Source organism: Neopsephotus bourkii, unplaced genomic scaffold, assembly GCF_033783945.1.
Source record: "Neopsephotus bourkii isolate Nb327-2 ecotype Australia unplaced genomic scaffold, CSIRO-AGI_Nbou_v1 NB_1624, whole genome shotgun sequence".
Lineage (NCBI taxonomy): Eukaryota > Metazoa > Chordata > Aves > Psittaciformes > Psittacidae > Neopsephotus > Neopsephotus bourkii.
Genome location: NW_026902099.1, coordinates 9697949 through 9716698, shown reverse-complemented (window position 1 = coordinate 9716698; position 18750 = coordinate 9697949). Strand labels below are relative to the sequence as shown.

Here is an 18750-nt window from a genome sequence, read left to right as displayed (position 1 = left end):
GTGAACAAATACACGAATCAGTAGAGTTGCATAATTTCATGTCTGGAATTCCTGTTGATTGGAATAGGAATGAATGCAAGTATGTACAACCACATAACTGTTTTTGTATTTCAGGTGCGTATAGCAGCAAAATTCATAATTCATGCTCCTCCTGGGGAATTCAATGAGGTGTTCAATGGTGAGTATCTCTCCGCTCTGTCTTTTCATTTAAAGCATCTATAGCCAGAATTGTATTGCCAGTTACTCTCCTGAATTTTATGTAGCTTATATTTTAGCAGCTCACTTGCTGTAAGAGCTGGATTTGTAGCTTGGCATAGTAAGCTTTGCAGTCACAAGACAGAATTTAAGTGGAAAAAGGATGAAAATACCACTTTTCTCAGTGATGTGAGAATGAGCTTGCTTTCTGTTTTTTACTCAGTCATGAATTAACAGTCACTAGGGGTTTTGTTTAGGAGAGACATACTCTTTCTTTACTTTTCAGTTTTTAATAGACAATTACATTTTCCAACAGAAAGTAGCTGGAATTGAAATGGTCTTTTATATCTAAGGAGGAATATAATGACAAATACTTAACACTGAATATACAGAGGGCTACTGCCTAATGCCAGTTGTGAAAAGAATATTAATTTTCTTCAGACATTTTTAACCCTTAAATTCTGAACACATTTCACTTACTGAGTGTACTGATAAAGTGAAAGGAAATTTGAAATTGGCTTCTCTCAACTTGTTCCCTGAACTTTACCTAAGATGTTATTTTTCTTTAAAAAATACTGTGTTTGTCTTGCATCAAGGTATGTGGGCATACATATCACATAAAGCATGTGGTTTGTAGCTGTAGCTTACAAATCTCTCTACTGTTATTTAAGCAAAGAAGGAAGTTTTAGTATCCTAAACTTTTAGTCAGTGTCAGGCTGGTGAGAGCTTAAATTTGTTAGAGAATGTAAAAGTTTTGTTCTTCAGTTAAACTGTGACCAGCTGATTATTATTTAAACTTGCTGCATTTGTGAAATGGGCAATTGATGGGCTGCCCATTAAACCAGCTCCCTGAAAGTTAATACAGTTCCTCACAGCAGTAATGCTATAAACTTTATTGTTAAGCTAGTTTATAGTTGCAGCTACCTGCTCAGTAACTGAGTACAGTATGTTTGAAAACACATAACAACGCATTTGATAATAAATGCCTGACCAGTGCTCAATGCGATTCAAACTGACTTCTTAAAAAAAGATATAAAGCTTTAAACTCCAGCCCTTCAAACTGTGTTTTCATTTGGTTTGGCTTAGGGTTTTCTTGACTTTGTGAGGTGGTTGCTTTCATTTGGGATGTTTTGTTGTTTTGTGTTTTGGTTTAGGTAATACTTCAAGTATATTTCAGATATTGATTTTACTTGTATGATACGTTGTGAATCTTTAGAATTTAAAATGTTATATCAAGACTAATGATCAGCTAATGATCAGTGCATTACCTTGTTATTAAAATAGTACCTAGTAAATAGTAAGCCAGTAAGTCAAGTACATAAAAAACGATTTACTGCCTAGTAAATAGAAAGTCATTCTGAGGAGAGTATTGACTTTATTCTATATTCATGTGTTTCTTGTATGATGATAGAAGAAATGGTGTTATGATATATTGTACTCTGGCTACTGAGGAACAAAGAAAAATGATAAGGCTTAAAAATTAGTAAGTACAACACATATATTAATGTTGTCAAAATACAGTAATCACTACAATCAGTATAGTGTGAAGGATTTGGTAGTTTACGTTTTAAAAGTGAACTTGTGAATCCTGTGCTGTTCTCGTTCAGAACTTCTCTAAAAGGTAGTCCGACAGATTCCTACAGCTGTCACACAGACTGAAGAATGGGGCTTATATATGCTTACCAGATTGTGTTGGAAGGGATCCATTTCCCTACTACTCTTCTAATTTTGTTGAGTCAAAATTATGAAATATGAAGCAATAAATTTCATACTTAGTAATCTTATGGGTGTGGGGTGGTTTATGGTTTGTGTTTGTACAATCTGTTGACATTTGCTATGTGACTGAAACAAGTTTCTGAGTTAACTGTACTTTATATTGTAAATACCTTCTTTCAGATGTTCGGTTGCTGCTTAATAATGACAATCTTCTCAGGGAAGGAGCAGCCCAGTAAGTACCAGATGCCACATATTCAGTTGCCTAAAAGCAAGATGTTTTTCAGTAAGATTTTCACTGTCAGTAAGAAATTCATTTAAAAAGATGAGTGCTTGGCAAGTAAAACTTTGTGTTGTACGTCTTTGATGAAGATTAAATTCTTGGCAGAGGAGAGATCTGTACTGTATCCTAATATTTAGAACATCATTTTGGAAATGGGTGACCTGGATTTTGGACCTAGTCTCCATCTGTTTGGATTTCATTTTCTGTTTCTTGGTACCAAGCGTTCAGTGTTAGGCACTGAACATCTGTAAGATACTGCTTCCTCAGACCCTTCTATATCAAAACATTACACTTACTGTATTTTATGCCAAAATTAGTTTCATCTATAAGAACAGACATGTCCCTCTTAGTAGGTTAGATCCCTGTGGATTTTAAACTTAATCTGTTGCTCCAGTTTCTATATGTTCCTGTAAAGCCTATGTGTTTGTTTATATCGGGTTACTTGTGAACATAAATCATTGTGTGATGGTCATTGGAATCTGTAATTTGAACCAAAGTGATTCTAAGAGTTTGGGCCTGCTATATAACAAAGTATTGATACCATTTTTTGATGCATCATTGCCCAGGTTATTAGATATTATTTAGATATCTTACAGCTCCTAAGGAAAAAGATTGTGCTTGACGCAGGCATTTGGTGTTGATTTTTTTTCCTTTTGCAGTGCATTTGCACAGTACAACTTGGACCAGTTTACTCCAGTAAAAATTGACGGTTACGACGAACAGGTATGAATACAATGAAATCCTTGCCATGTTCCTTAAGCTGTTCAAGATGTTCTGGTATTGGAACATATCTTGGCGAGAAAATGAAAAGAAATGCATCTTTCCTGCCAAAATACAGAGACTGTGGACCTCCAATAGTACTAGTTCCATAAGTTTATCATTTAGGGCATCTGAAGAGCTTGAAATTTCAGTCTGTGGTGTTGGCTTGAATTCATTCAGACATCATTTGGAGTTGTTGAAACAACTTGCTCCATCTCTGATACTAGAAAACCTGAATTTCTGTATTTCATTGTTTGTTGCAGTAAGAGGGTACGATTCAGGATGTTTCCGAATCAGTGTCATGTTAGACTTGCCCTCTTGTTCTATATGCATAGTTTATATGTAAATATATATATATATGTATGTGAGTCTTTGGCTCCAGTTAAGTGTAGGATATAATTAGATTTGGTGTGGGATTTTGTTTTTCCTCTTTTTTCCCAGTAGTAAATGATATTAAATAAAATTTTACAATACAGGTTTTGATAACAGAACATGGTGATTTGGGAAATGGAAAGTTTTTGGATCCCAAGAACAAGATTTCTTTTAAATTTGATCACTTAAGAAAGGAGGCTACTGATCCCAGACCCCATGAAGTTGAAAATGCCATAGAATCCTGGAGGAATTCAGTTGAAACAGCAATGAAAGCATATGTGAAAGAACACTACCCAAATGGTGTCTGCACAGTAAGTACTAAATTATATAACCATTGTACCACTATAGACAGAAATCTAAAAAAAAATAAAAAAACTGAAACTGAAAACCAGGAAGATGTGTAGTTCCAACAGTAAAGACAGCAAAGAATTTAGTCCTGTCAAGAGTTCATGTAGGGAAATGAGGGAAAACTTCCGATATTTCAGCTATTGGATTACTAGTGGAGTAGTTACTGCAGGTGATAGTGATGACTTACTTCTCAGTGCTTAAGACCTTCTGTAGACTGTTGCAGATTGATCTCCATTGATCCTGGCTGGTTACTTACAAAATAAAAAATCCGTAAGACTTGCCTTGCCTTAACCTGACAGAAAAAACTGTCAGCAAAGCAAACTGTTTTCTTTCCATGACACTTCCTGTATATCAAAGTACTATATTCTTACCACCAGAATCAGCAGGTTTTGATGGCTTCTTAAAATAAAACTTCTCAGTCTGGCCTAAACAGTACTCATTTGCTGTTAAGGAGCCCTGTGACTAAAGCTCAGCAAACTGATCTAGTAATAGCTGTGGTTTGTATTAACCTGATGGAAAAATTAACTACAGAAAAAAAACCCAAAACCATCAGTTGCGGAGTTAAAACATTGAATTCAGTTCCAGGCAATCCAGATGAGTTCCAGCTTCTGTTAAGGAAACCAGATTGCATGTTCACTGAGATAATTTTTAGTAGTATCTGATTTTAGGGGATAAGCAGAACAGAAGACCAGACCCACCCTTTTAATCACCTTTTGGTAGTCCGTAAAGGCTTAAATGATCATTTAGTTGTAGAATAACTGATATCCAAAACCCTGCTGGTAAAGCATGTAGTCACACCAGTCACTGCTGTAGGCTTAAAATGCCTATAATGTAGAAAAATGAGTTTGCAGAATATAAAATTTCAGTTAAGATGCTTGACCTTCGGTTTTATTATCTTACATTTTTCTGCATTGTAATACACACTTTAATGTTTCATGTATAAAATACTATGTAAAAACCACAATGGTTCTAAAATTAAATTTTACCATTTATATAACAATAAGAGAACAAGATACCTCTAAGCAGTTAGAGCAAGACAGATGCTGAAACTTAACTCTTTTTTGTTGTTGTTGGGGTTTTGTTTTGTTTGTTTTCATTTCTAATTCAGGTCTATGGTAAAACAATTGATGGACAGCAGACCATTATTGCATGCATAGAGAGCCATCAGTTCCAAGCAAAAAATTTTTGGTAAGTTTCTGTATGGATACAAATACAGTAAAATATAGCAAATGGAATAACTGTGCTAGTGCCATTACACTGGTAACCCTTAGTTCAGAGAAGGAGGTGCTGGCACATCTTGCATGTGACATTTTTTTCTCCTTTCACCCCAAGTTGGTCTGCCAAAACTATATATATATATATATCTTTGTGGTAAGTAAAGTGGCAGGCTACATGGCTGCATCTCCTTCGAAGAGCTTTGTGAACTTCATAGAATTCCGTATGATTCTTCCAGTTTATCACAGCAGCACTGATATCCATGTCTCTGTTCCCTAATACAGTTGCTTCTGCTAGTGTTGTTTCCTTTGTGACTGATAGTATAAATCCAGCTCCTCCTACTTTGAGTATCTTGCAGAAAGGTGACCAAAGATTAATGTACTGTCAGACTTGAGTTGTTAATTTTTTGGTGAGGAAGATGAAAGTGGTCTCGGATGGAATGAGCTCTTATAAATTGCCACTTGATTTTCTTGTTTCTTAACTTGGTTAAAAGATGTTTTTCAGAGTCTGGAGTGAACTTTGGGTAGCTCCTTGCAGTAAACTGGACAGAGACAAGAGAGGTATCACAGTATCAGAAATGAGATAAGGAAGTATCTCTGAAAGATAGCTAATATACACAGTTTTATGAAGAAATGGATTTCATTATTTTGTTTGCCATTTTGTATCTACTTGAAATCCTGTTAATGTAAGTAAGTGCAGAAATACTGTTTTCTGATGCTGAAGGAGAATATTATATCTGTATAGTAATTTGAGCATGTGTCTGTTCTGATTTGCCCAGTACACTCTTTGCACAGTTAATAATTTCTTCCACTGACTTAAACTTGACTAGTTGAGTTTTACATCAATATTAAAAGTTGATGTAAATCAATTTAATATTGATTACATTGATATTAAAAGTAACTTGAAGTAACACTGAGTTTTCTTTTTAGGTCAGAAGTACAAGTAAATTCTGGTATTCCAAATACTTACTTTAATATGTAGTCTTTAAAGAAGAGAAACAGATATGCAACAACTGTTTATAGATGGAAAAAATCTTTCTTGAAAGTTTTCATTAATAAAGTATGGTCAAACATGCGTGAGTAAATGTTGACCATGTTAAGACTTTTATAGGGGGATAATCAGGCTATAATTCTCACTCTTAGCAAATTTTAATAAATTTATATTGGTTTGAGGGATTTAGGGATGGAAGGAGGAATGTTAACCAAGGTTAAGCAGACGTCACGGTTACCCACCTGGATGTCTGAGTATCCAGCCCAGGCCACAGCCAGTGTTTATTCTCAAGGTGTCGCAGGTTTTTAGGCATTCGGAAGGCTGGCAACCTACCACAAAACCAAGTTTGTGGGATGGCAGAAAATCAATACAGACCAAAGAAAAACATTCCAAGATTTCTGAAATACTATCAGCATAGTAGGAGAGATGGTTTGTTAAAAAATGTGAAAGAAAAGGAAGGGCAGTTAATCTCTTACAAAACCTCTTAAGTCAGCAGAGCTAAATAATGATGCGTTGTCTTTAACTTAGAGCATTTCCTGCAGGAGGATCCTTCTGAACTTCAACGCTTTTTATTGTAATAGCATCTTAAGGACAAAAGAAGATATCCCAGAGTAGAAGCATTGTGTTCATCTTGGCTTTAAGGACTACAAAGTGACTAAGAAGCAAAAAAAAAAAAGAAAGTGGTAGCTAGTCATTGAATCCTGTGCATCTATAAAATTAGTTCAGCACGTAAGCTTTCTTATAATTAATGAGCCAGTCTGTAAGGCTACCAGTAATATTAGTATCACTAAGTTAGGGGTCCCTTTCAGTTTCTTACAGATTCCAACAAGCTGCTTCTGAATTGCCTTAGTCTGAATTTTCAGTGATAATCTATAGTTTAGATATTGTCTGAAATAATTATTAATGGCTTTATTATTGAGTTAGCATTGTTAGTATCAGGGATGTGTTAATATAGATCTATTAGTAGCTGTTAATCTTAAAGTCTCTCTTTCCTTCCCCTTGTTGAATGCACTGGAATCTACACCTAACCGTAGTAGGACTGGAACTCATAGTTTCAACTTTTTTTCCTTCTTTAAGTGCAAACAAAAGAGGAATCAAGAGACAGCCACAATGCATTCTTAATATAGCTTTAATGTACTAACCTTTTAATTCACTAACCTCATAACTAAAAAATAAAATGTCTAGTCTACAGGAAAGAAATCAGGTGAAACTACACTCCCCATACTCTTTTCCAGATGTTTGAAACTCCCTTTAAGCAATTTGGCAAGGATGCTGAATTTGTGGAAGGAAACTGGAAGGAAATAGTTGTCCTGGAACAGAAATGCTAGAGGTGCTGAAAGGCCTAGTTACAGTTCAGCATAGTGGAAAGTTTTTCTACTTTAAGGTTCCTTCCATTCAAGCTTTTCATAGCCTGATGTGAAGTGTGACTTCCGCTGATCCAGCAAGCCATCCAGGTCCCAGGAACAAAATACTAACTGTAATATGCCTAACTAATTATAAAGGAGGGGAAGAACATTGGAGGCTTTAGGTATTTTCAGAAGTTAATTCCTTGTTAAAAGGTCCTTGCTAATAAATCTCCTTGGTCCGCATCCAAAACTTAGGTTAAATATTTTGGGAAACTCTTCTCAACTTACTATAGGGCTGAATCTTCAAGGAGAGATTTTGTGCATGTGTGCACAGCGTATTTCATTCTGTTTTCTTTTGACTATCATTACGTTGGGTCGTCTTCTTAACCAGTGGGGTGACATCTGATTTCCGTTTTATTTTCTTTAAAGGAATGGCCGTTGGAGGTCAGAATGGAAGTTTACAATCACCCCTTCAACCACTCAAGTGGCTGGCATCTTGAAAATTCAGGTATGCTTATCTCAGACTGTGTCCTGATCAGTAAACTCTCCAGTTATTATCAAGGGAGATTCAGGCCAGTGTATTAAATATTCTAAGAGAATTTGGGGACCCACTAAGCAAAGCAGAGATGGCCATTCACTTAAGTGTTAGTGAATTCAATTGCATATTTACCTAATCTTACAAACGGAAGAATATGTGTTTAATGATTTAGAAGACTTTCAGAAGGTGTATTCAACTCAGCTAGGCATGTACCTCTTTGGTTTCTTGCTTCTTGAATTCAAAGTGGCACAAGCCTTTCCTAAGGGTATGCTCTTTTTTAAAGTACAACTTTTTTTCTTCTTTAACTGATAATAGCAGGATTTGGTGTGTTTTTTTCATGTTACCCACCCAACTGCTCAGAAAGGTGGGAATCTTTGGTTTCAGTCATTCCACCATCTGCAGTTTTTGAATCAGGGTCTGCTTCATTCAGAATTTGCCCTTACTGGTGGCATTAGGGCATTCATACTGCCTGAGCAGGAATGCAGAAATCTTGAGACCAAAGGAAGCCTGACTTGTCATGTGATCAGCAGGGGGACTTGACTTCCTGGATTGCTTCCTTGGAATGTGTTTGCATATTTTCCAGGAGTTTATTAAAACAATTCTGGAACCAGGGACTAGGATCTAAGTGCAGCCTGGCTTTTAGCACAGTACTTCATTCAAGTTCCATTTTCCTGCTCTTTCTGTGCCCGCATGAGTTTTGCACTTCCTTACTGGTCAGTGAATTGACTGCAGAAGGAAGATACGATGCATGTCTTTCTAGCCATACCCTGAGGCGAGGATGTTACTTTAGGATGTGGTAGGTAGCTGTGTTCAGATGCACCCAAGCAATGGCCTGAATCTGGTTTCCCTTTCTGGGGCTAGAATGATAGTCAAAATATGGACAACCATTATTGTTGTCTGATCAAGGTCATGGTAAGCATCTTAAGTAACTTTTAGGCTTCTCAAGAGTTTTGGAGGATGTAAGTAAACTGTCATTCAAATCCAGCTGGCAGCAAAGCATTTTCTCCACAGCATGCACTTCTGGTTAAATGTTTTAGGAGATTTTTCAGAACAAGCAGGAAGATGTCTACCTAATTCTGGGAAGGTTAGCCCAGTAGCCTAGAAAATAGCCTGATTAGGGATTTTAGGCAGATTTTAATAAGCATCTTGATTTGGGCACCAGCTAATTTTGTCTTTTATTACTGTTTCACATAATTAAGGCATTCCTTACATCTGTTAAAGTCTGTGTTCTGGAAAGTGATGAAAAGTTTCACTTTTTTGCTTGCACAGGAGCTACTTGTTTCACCAAGGAATTTTGAAGTCAGTTTCAATTTCTTTAGAAATTGTGTACCATTTCTTCAGCGCTTGTGGGAGTGCTCCCCTTACCCCCTCCAAATAAAGTGCCTTTTTTTGTTGTTGTTAAGGAGGAAAATAATCCTCTAGAATATGAACTCACTGCAACATTAGCAAAATTTCGGAGGATGAAGTTTGTGTTATGTGCAATACAGCCATTGCCCTATTTGACAGCAATACAGGCATTGCTCTGTTTCTGATAAGAGCTTTTAAAAATAAGTTGGGGCAGATTCCACCATTGCCTGCTATCTTCAGGTGTTTTCAGTATTTTTAAGGTCACTTGCACAATTTCTTCCCTTTGAAAAAATTATCTATTAATAAATTCTAATATAGGATATTCTCAACTGTCTTAATCTCTTACATTGATTAATTTTCTTTTAATTATATTTAAAGGTAAAACTGCAATAGCAGAGCTTTTTACTAAAACCAAGTCCCTGTGGTGCTTGGACATTCTCCAACTGTGCATGGAAAAAAACTGATAAGTGTACTGGTTACTAATTTTATCTCTTAGATAATTTGTTATTCTCATCCCTCCTTAGTTAACCTTTCCAAGAGGTTCTGTTCATAAACATCATCCTTCTTGTAGCCTTCTGAACCCAGCCCTAGCATTCTAGAAGGATGTCAGGAGTGAGGTATAGTACAGAACAGTTACTTGTCGTATTTTGTGTAGGATATAACACGTCCCGGAATAGATTTGACTCTTCATCCTTGTTAAGTTTTTAGGCCTGAACATTTGCCAGGAATGTGACTTCGTAAGATAGATAAGATGTTCATGCTGATGCTGGCCTCAGAGCACAGGGGTGGTTTGGGCCCTCTGCAGTGGACTGTGACAGAGAAGAGGGGAGATTCATACTTCTCTGTGTTCTGCTGTTTCACTGGGAGGTCTCAGAATTTTGCACTGAGAAAGTACTTTTCATCTTTTAGGAACTGGATTGAAAAAGGCCTGGCAGAAGTTTCACCCAGTAGTATTTGATTTGAAAATAAGCTTATTTTATCGTTAGGATGGTATCTTTTGTTGAAAAACAAGTATTTGATAATAAGCAAAATAATAATGTAAGATGAATCATAGGAAATTTTTTTTTCATATAGGAAACCTTTCTTTTGCTTAGGTGTTACACCTGTCTTACTCTGTTTCCTCTATTGTTGTTTATAAATTGGCAATCTCTTACACACATGGTCATAATGTATATGAAATTATAGTATTGTGCATTGCTCTCCAAATTAAAATGTTACCTTGACTAATAGGGTGAGACATAAATGTTTCAGTTCCTCATAATATCAGCTACATTGACTATGTTGACTTTATCAAAGTTGTAAAAAGATCTTTAAGGATACCTATTTAAAAGTCAGTGTCTTGTGTATCAGTTATTATGAATGATTACATGTAGCTATATATGCTTCCTGGTTTTTAAGTTTTCCAACCTTTGCATTAGAAACTGAATGTTTTCAGATCCCTCCCAACTGAATTTGAAAGTACTGAAGTTAGCTTGGGTAGAGTTTTACTGGTCTTCTCATGCTGCAAAATAATCAAGGAAGCTATTCTGTAGATATGACATTTCAAGAGGAAATAGATTTCATTCTGCTTTGATATCTAACCTTGGTAAACTCTGTTCCAAATAGCTCCTTTGTTTAGATAAATACCAGCTTTTGTTATGAGCTGTATCTAATAGAGGAAAATACCAAAACCACACAGATCTAGAAAGGGAAGCTCAATGTTGCACTGTCCCTAGAAAACAGTTTGGATGACGTAGAAAAGCAACTTCAGAGTATCCTGAAGCCTTGCCAAAACTATTCTTAGTTTGAATATATCTTCACCATTTAGAATAATCTGTTCATTTCAAGAGTTTCTAGTAAGGTCCCATAAATAGTATGTTGTTGTTGTCATGATGTTTCATGTAAAGATGTTTACATTTTGATTAACATCAACACAAAAATGTTTCCAGAGTACCTTCTTTACTAATTCTCCTCAAAAATATTTAGATTTTACAACATTTTGTTTTTCCAATTTATGTTGTTGTTCTGTAACATTTTATGTGTGTTTTCATTTCATTTGTGTAGGTTTGTTGTTATGATAAATACTACAATGCTTTGATTTTCCTGTATGTTGTTGGTCTGTAACGTTTCATATGATACTCTGTTTAATTTTCTGTAGGTGCATTATTATGAAGATGGTAATGTTCAGCTGGTGAGCCATAAAGACATACAAGATTCTCTAACAGTGTCTGTAAGTGAACTTTTAAAGAAACTTAATCCATATATTGAAGTGACTTTTCCATTTAAGAAGAAAAAGCAAGATGAAAAAAGGCTCAGAAGTTGGGATGCGAGTTTGCTCTTTTGCATGAATGGCAATTAATGTTCTAATTTTTAAATTGTGTGTGTGTAACATTTACTACTTCTACCTAACGTATAGTTATTGTTTAAAAGGAAAAAAAACCAAACCCCAAAACCTCAATATATGACTGCATGTGGCTTATATAAATTAAATTAACTTTGATTGTAAATCTGTAATTAGCTTCCTGTCAGTCTTTCTGCACTGTTGTATTTAAACTTTTGTAGGTGTGCAGAATGACCTATAAAATTATTTTTTTTATATGAAGAAGGTTTGAGTTATAACAACCCACTTACATAGTACAATAGGAGATTCTCCTTTGCTTCACTGGGAGAAGACCAGTATGCTAAAATTAGTAAACAAGTGATACCAATTGGTGAGTACTCCCCCCTTCATTTCCTCCCTGTCTGTAACTGGTGCTGTCAGCCTCTTGCTTTTCTATACAAAAAGCCCTTTCAGAGATGCTTCAGCTTGAGACAGCTTGAGAAGCATAACACGCTTTATATTTAAAGCATCTTTTTTTTGTCTTTTTCCAACTTCATTCCAAATGGATATGTGAGGAGCAGGCAGTGGAAGTAAAAATTGTTTGAAACCAGTATGAGATATATTCTTCAAGAGTTGGTAATGTGGTAATATGAACAACTACTGCTTTTGAAGTAATGCTCCTCTTGCCTGCTGGAGATTGTGTTTATAAACAGGGAGATTTTCTGTTGGAGTGTTCTGTAATAAAACTTAAGCTGGTGAGGTCAAACTGGCAGAGGGCATTTGTAAAAGTGAACAGTAGAAATGTTTAAAAGATAATAACTAGCCATGACCAATTTGGCTGAAAAGCTCAACTCATCAATAAAGAATACTGTTTGCTAATATAAAGCAAGGCTTGTTGGCTTTTCAGTTGCAATAGCAACACAAAGAATGGGGGTGGTGGTGCCAACTGATAACGCTCCTGGAGCTCTAGGTATAAAATTACTTTTGATCCCCTAAGTGCAGGGATCTGTTTAGTCCATCATTCAACTAAAAGTTGCTTCAGGGAAGATATGTGGAAGAAGTTCCCCTTTCAATAGCTTTTGCTTCAGTTTCTATTGGGAAATAATTTAATCCTATTCTGCAATTTAACAAAGCAGCAGAAGACCGATAAGTAGGAAAACATCTTTTATCTAACTTTCCTACCTTCTGTTAAAACAAAAGTAAGTATGCTGCTGATTGCTAATTTTTAGCCTTGATTTTGAGCTTCATAGAGGGCAGAGGTTGCACACATTCTTACTTCACACAGAAGGAATGGTAGGTAGATTAAAAGGAGACTGAATGACTGTTCTTTTTTTTTGTTTGGCAGAGAAGCAGTTTTATACCATTAGTGTTTGCAACTGAAATAAATGACTGAAGAGATCCGTTATAGCTAGAGCTATGAATAATTTTGCTGAAGGTTACTTTCTTATCCCTAGTTTGTCTCTGAGCCAAATAAGACTTCATACCCCTGAATTCTTCCTTTTGTGAGCAGAGCCTTTGAATTCATTGCCTCAGTTCACTGAAAAGTCAAAGCACTTTCATTCATTCTACTTGGTCTCTAACTTCTTTATGTCTTTCTGTGGTGTATAGGAGCACTTTCACAGCTGCTAGGTGCAGTTTCACTGGAACTTTGAACCAGTTGTAATTGAAGCTGCCACAGTTTTTCCCAGTCTTTACCTTTGTAGGAGGGAGGGATCACATGGGGCAAGAACACTCCTAACTTTCAGCAGCTTCTGCAGAAAGCACCCTTAGGAATGTCTCTAACACCAAGTTGGAAGTCTTGAAATTCATGAACCCTCACTTCCTTCTTGAGACTTCTTTCAAGCACTTCAGTTAATTTGTCTCCAGATTGACTGATGGGTCATTTTTTATTTTCAAAACAAACACACACTTGCATACTTAAGGGTGAGACCTGAAGCCAAGGAAGTGTTTATCAGTCGTACTGAATTTTGGACATTGTGGTATGTGGCACCCTCATTTGTGCAAAATGTACTTGAGGATGTTTTTAGAAGTCTAGGTATATAATGTCAAGTGTTTGCCTCTGTTTAGTCTTCGGATTCAGAATGTGTAGAGGTGAACAATTTGTGTTGATTTTTTGGTTTCATTCTGCATACTTCTGGGTTAGATGATGGTCTCTTAAGTTTTCCTGAATTTCTACTGGAAATTTAATATTGATAATGTTAATACTTATACTTTGCATGTTTTTAGAGATCTGTGTGTGTACATGGTCATACTTCCAGATGTTATTCTGGTCCACATGTCTTTTTGTCATGACATAGAATTTTAAATCGGAATATACTAATGAGCTCCATGGTAATCTTTATGCACGTTGCCATTCAATTGTTTTTATGTGGCATGTGCCTTTTGGATAAATGTTTTGTTCAGTTTTGGTATAGCCACTAAATGGTTGTGTCTACCTGGAGTCTACCTGACATCACTCATAACTACAGAAAAAAACATAATCCACATGCTCTTAGGAACGTGCTGTACATCAGACCTCATTCAGGTATGCTGTTTTGGGGTTTTTTTTTTTCTAGAATGAAGCCCAGACAGCAAAGGAATTTATAAAAATCGTGGAGGCCGCAGAAAACGAATATCAGGTATGTTGGAAACAGAAACTATATCCTTACTCGCATGTATAACATTACCATATACTTAACCAAGCTAGTATTCTATAATTAGCAAGCTTATGATACCAAGATAAAGCAGTTCCTTCAAAATATAAACAGATTATATGCTGCTGTTAAACTGTATCCTCCTTTTTCATATTTTCTGGTGATTGCAGTCACCTACTTAAAGCAACATTGAGTTTTTTGAGAGCAGGAAAGTCCCTGGCATAATCAAATATCAGCAATTCTGAGCTCTTTCAGTATTAATGTATTCCTGAAGTGGAATTTTTGTACAGATTCTATTTAGAATCTGTTAGACAGCTTTGCTAAGTATAATCCATTTCAATTAGTTATTTTAAAGTTAGCAAAGTGTAACTGTTCTAGATATCCTCTGTAGATGTCAGTTCGTTTAGCTCTTGAGCATAAGGTAAATTTCAGATGCCGTGTTCTATTGGTTTATGAAAAATGCTCTTTAATAAAAATTTACTATGCATGTATTATATGTATTGTATTCAAGTTCATACGATATTGTGGACTGACCCAACTATTGCCACAGAAAAAGCAGTGGAAGACTTTGGTGTCTGAAATTAATGATGTATGAGCTAACTGATCAGCAGTTCATTCATGCTGATGTGGTTTGCTGAAGCCCTTAGTCTACAGCCGTGTTTATTGCAGCTGTCTCACTGATTTTCTTCACATAGTTTCAGTCTAGATCTAGCAGCTTTCCTTCATAACATATTATTTTAATGTAGAATATTTTTATTAAGCCTTTTTAAGAGGTAACAAGACTACTCAGTCATTCAACTTCTTCTATAACATCCTGTTCTTGATGTGTCTTTATTTTGTATGACTTCAACAGACTGCTATCAGTGAGAATTATCAGACTATGTCGGACACTACTTTCAAGGCCTTACGTCGACAATTGCCAGTTACCCGCACCAAGATTGACTGGAACAAGATCCTTAGCTATAAGATTGGAAAAGAGATGCAAAATGCTTAAAGTGAACGTTGCATGACTGGATCATTTTAGTGTCCTTGTATACAAATAAGAATTATTACAAAAAGTATTTGGAACTGTCAGATCACCCAGTCAGCATGGGCTTTTGCCATTGAAAGTCACTGTAAGTAGTTTGGTTAGAGCACAAAGCTTAGCTAATTGACTTTCTTCCTTTTTCTTTCTTTTCAGAGGGTTGCAGCTTCATTGTAGCTGAATATTTTCCTTTAGAGTTTCTGTTGTACCTTTATTTTTTTATAATGAAGAGACCATGCCTTTAGTTTTCAATTGCAAGTTAAGAACAGTTTGGAAAAATATTTTTGCATATGATGACCCTTTCTCTTGCTTTCATGTGAAATGGACAACTTTCAAAATCTGCTGGATTCTTTGTGAAGATCAGTAACATGCATTTCTAGGTCAAGGTCAACATGGAGTGTTGTAGGTGCTCTTTTTGAAATCGTGTATCCTTTCATTGTATGTAAAATTGGGAAAAGCATTTTCTGTGTCATTTAAACCTTCAGAATACTTATTTGGCTCCGTGGTAACTAAATTCTTTTTTCTTTTTTTTAAAGAAAAGGGCAAGTTCTAACACTGTTTTAATATTTCAAAATTAAATAAAAGTACTTATTTCAGAAATGCATTTAATGCTTTGTATCTGACAATTAAATGAGCTCAAACTCTGTCTGCCCTTGAGGTTTCTCTATCATAAGCCACAAATGTATTATAACAAGGCATATTGTAATATATAACCCTGTACTCCTTGCTGTGTCTGTCAGTTTATTTTTTTCTTGGATTGAAATGTACTAAAATTCAATGTGACATTAAAATGCAAATTTTCTATTTATTTGAGTATCAGATTGCTTTCTGATATAGCCTAATTTTGGTGTTTGTATGTATTTTTTTCTTTTTAAGATACTGCTTAAAACAGCCACAAACTTGTGGCTTTTTAGCTATTCTCAGTGTATTTGGAGATTGTTGTAATATCATCATCCATTGTTTCCATCTGCATTTAAGAAACATCAACATATGGAAGTCTACTTAAAACAGGTATATTTTAGCTTCATACTGGCCACAGAGGATGGAAGAAATTACAAAAAGAAAAACAGTATATTTGTCTCGGAATACTTTCCCTGTCTGATATATCTTGTATTGAAAATGGATGTCAGGTATCTAAAAACAGGGACTTCATTACAAATGTTGTATAACACTTTCATGAAATGCATAGATTTCATTTTTAATTGGATGAAAACCTGTTTTAAATCATGCTGCCTAATTATATTGCTCATGATACATAAGCTTATGATGGAAAATTAAACAGCTTCTGTATTTTTTTAGAAAGGCAGGTATTTATGCACACTCCTAAACCAGTAATGCTTACACAAAGGTTTCATATCTTTGTTTGCAGCATGATACAATTAACTAATCTGTTAAGTTATAGCATAGCAAGAGAGAGCCTGGGCTTGTATAAAAACATACACACAGAACTGTTTACCATATGAATTGTAATAACAATACCCCTATATGATGATCTTCAGTGCTTTCTTATAAAGGGGTATAGAACTAACTGAAGTTCTTGACATTGCTGCTACTTTACAGTACTCAGCTGTATAGTAGAAGAGTGGGATTTGTTCTACCGCAGTCTTCCTGGAGAGTTGCCCTCTTAATTGTCTCCACAGATCAGCTTTTAATCATGTTGTTCTTTAAAAGAAGGCTTTTAACAGTTGTATATGAGCTAGTAACATGCGGAGTCGCTGTCAAGTCAGTCTGTCAGTCTTAAGAAAGATCTAAATATACACCTTGTTTGAAGAATTTCTTCAACATATTTAAGAACAAGCTAAAAATTAAAGGCAATGAATGGTCAGTTAAGAGAACTGTTACTGGGCAACAACTGTGCAAATAACTTTTCTAGCTGTTTTTATTGTGTATGACCGGAATCAGCACTGGCTAAAAGTCAGAATGCTATTTTTCTTACCTGAAATAAAAAGCTAGTTTTAAATATATTCCTAATAAAGAGGTATTTTACTGTGAAGTACTCTATTATTCTGTTCTCTTTTCTTTCAGTCTTGTGATAGTCTTAATGCTGTATCTTCAAAGAATAGTATCCTACAGGTTCTGTTCTACCAGTAGGGTGACATAAGTAGATTTGTATTACTTACATTTTTTTCCTGTTGTGTTAATTTTTAGTCTGTGAGATGATTTTACACCTTGAACATCAAATTTATTAAGTTATAGCTTCAATAAAGCAATTTATAAGTAAATAACTACTCTGTTACTTTTTTGAGGTGGTATGTTGCATCATATTTAGGGGTAACGACTCCCCAGCTGAAGCTGACCTGAGTATCAGCTCAGGCACATGACATATTTGGAGTTCTTGATGTCTCTCAAATATTTTGGATGTTCGTGCTCTTTCCTTTTGTTTCTACTCTACCCCTTTTAAACTGGCTTGCTTGGTAGGCTTCATGGTACTGTGTGTAGGTAAAGCACTTCCTCTGAGAAATAGTGCTGTGGCAATTATCTTAATGTGAATTACTGTTTGTTTATACTCTATTTTAAATACAAATATAAGCTTTGTATTGTGGAATCCTGTACTGGACATTACGTCTTGTAATATGGGCTTGTAAAATTCTTGAGTTTATGAGGTGTATTATGTCTTACGCATCTCAGTGCCCTTTTATACAAAGGAATTGTAACTTCTGCAAGTAGTTTTAAACTTCTTTGTGAACATTGGCAAGGGGAGTGGCAGTTCGGCTTTCAGGTTCTCCCAAGCCACCCCTTTTTGTATGTCTGTCTTAAAATTCATACTGCAGGTAGAATGAAACTTTAAAATCATTGTAGTTTTGATTACACCACTACTGCTTCTTATGCTCTACATGCTGGTAACAATTCTGCTGGCTGATTCAGGTGGAACACTGTAACGCAGTTCATTAGTGAATGGTCATTTGGTCCAGGGTTAATGGAGTTGTGCGAGGCTGAACATCCTGATAGATGTGTTTTCTTTAGGGGATGACTACAGCTGCACCTATGGCAGTGATGTAGTTTGTGTAGTTTGTATTAAATCCCTCTCTCATCCCATTTCCCCATGGTAGTTCGGCTGACAAAGCAGCTTTGGTACTCTCAAGTTCGCTTCCTTCTGGGAACCTGGGAGCTGGGCTCTCAGCATGTGCCAGATTCCCTCCAGCTCCAAATGGTTATGTGACTCCAGAGCAGAGGTTTCCTTCAGGCAGCTTGAGAGCATTTATGTGTTGAGGACATCTGGAGGAAAAGAATAAACCTGGTCTTCAAATTTCCAGGCTGTATATACTATAGACATAGAGGTTGAACATCAACTGTTGATTGTGTGGGTTCACCCCTGTTGTGCTGAATTACTTGGTGACGCAGGCACAGCTTCTGCCACATTTGTTTACTGGAAAGACTGAAACTGTTCTTTCTCTGGTGCAACTGTAAACTAGGTTTAGATGAAACTTAGCTTGTTCATACCCATGAAGTGTCAATTTTTGTGTGACAAGGTCAACTAAGAACTCTTTTTGAAAGGGAAAAATTTGCATCATTGTTTTTTCCCATAGTTAAAGAAGGGAGCTGTGAATATGTACTTTATTCTTTCTGTGAGAATGAGTGCTTAACACTTTGTAGGTTTATTTACTAGCAATATTTTCATTCTGCTACTGTGATTGGCTGTCCTGTAACAGGTATTGTGTTGAAATAACTTCCACATTAATTTGGGAAT

General features: G+C 35.8%; 1 protein-coding gene across 1 annotated transcript in view; it reads left to right on the top strand.

Annotated features, from left to right (window-relative positions):
• The window catches only part of CAPZA2 (capping actin protein of muscle Z-line subunit alpha 2), a 32863-nt gene extending 15800 nt beyond the window's left edge, over positions 1-17063 (top strand). Inside the window, exons 2-10 of the mRNA XM_061373060.1 lie at positions 115-178; positions 2092-2143; positions 2851-2914; positions 3427-3633; positions 4779-4858; positions 7651-7729; positions 11244-11315; positions 13961-14023; positions 14892-17063. Of these exons, the coding sequence (XP_061229044.1) occupies positions 115-178; positions 2092-2143; positions 2851-2914; positions 3427-3633; positions 4779-4858; positions 7651-7729; positions 11244-11315; positions 13961-14023; positions 14892-15032 (822 nt within the window). The 3' untranslated portion in view covers positions 15033-17063. The remainder of the gene's footprint in view (positions 1-114; positions 179-2091; positions 2144-2850; positions 2915-3426; positions 3634-4778; positions 4859-7650; positions 7730-11243; positions 11316-13960; positions 14024-14891) is intronic.
• Positions 17064-18750: the final 1687 nt, after the last annotated feature.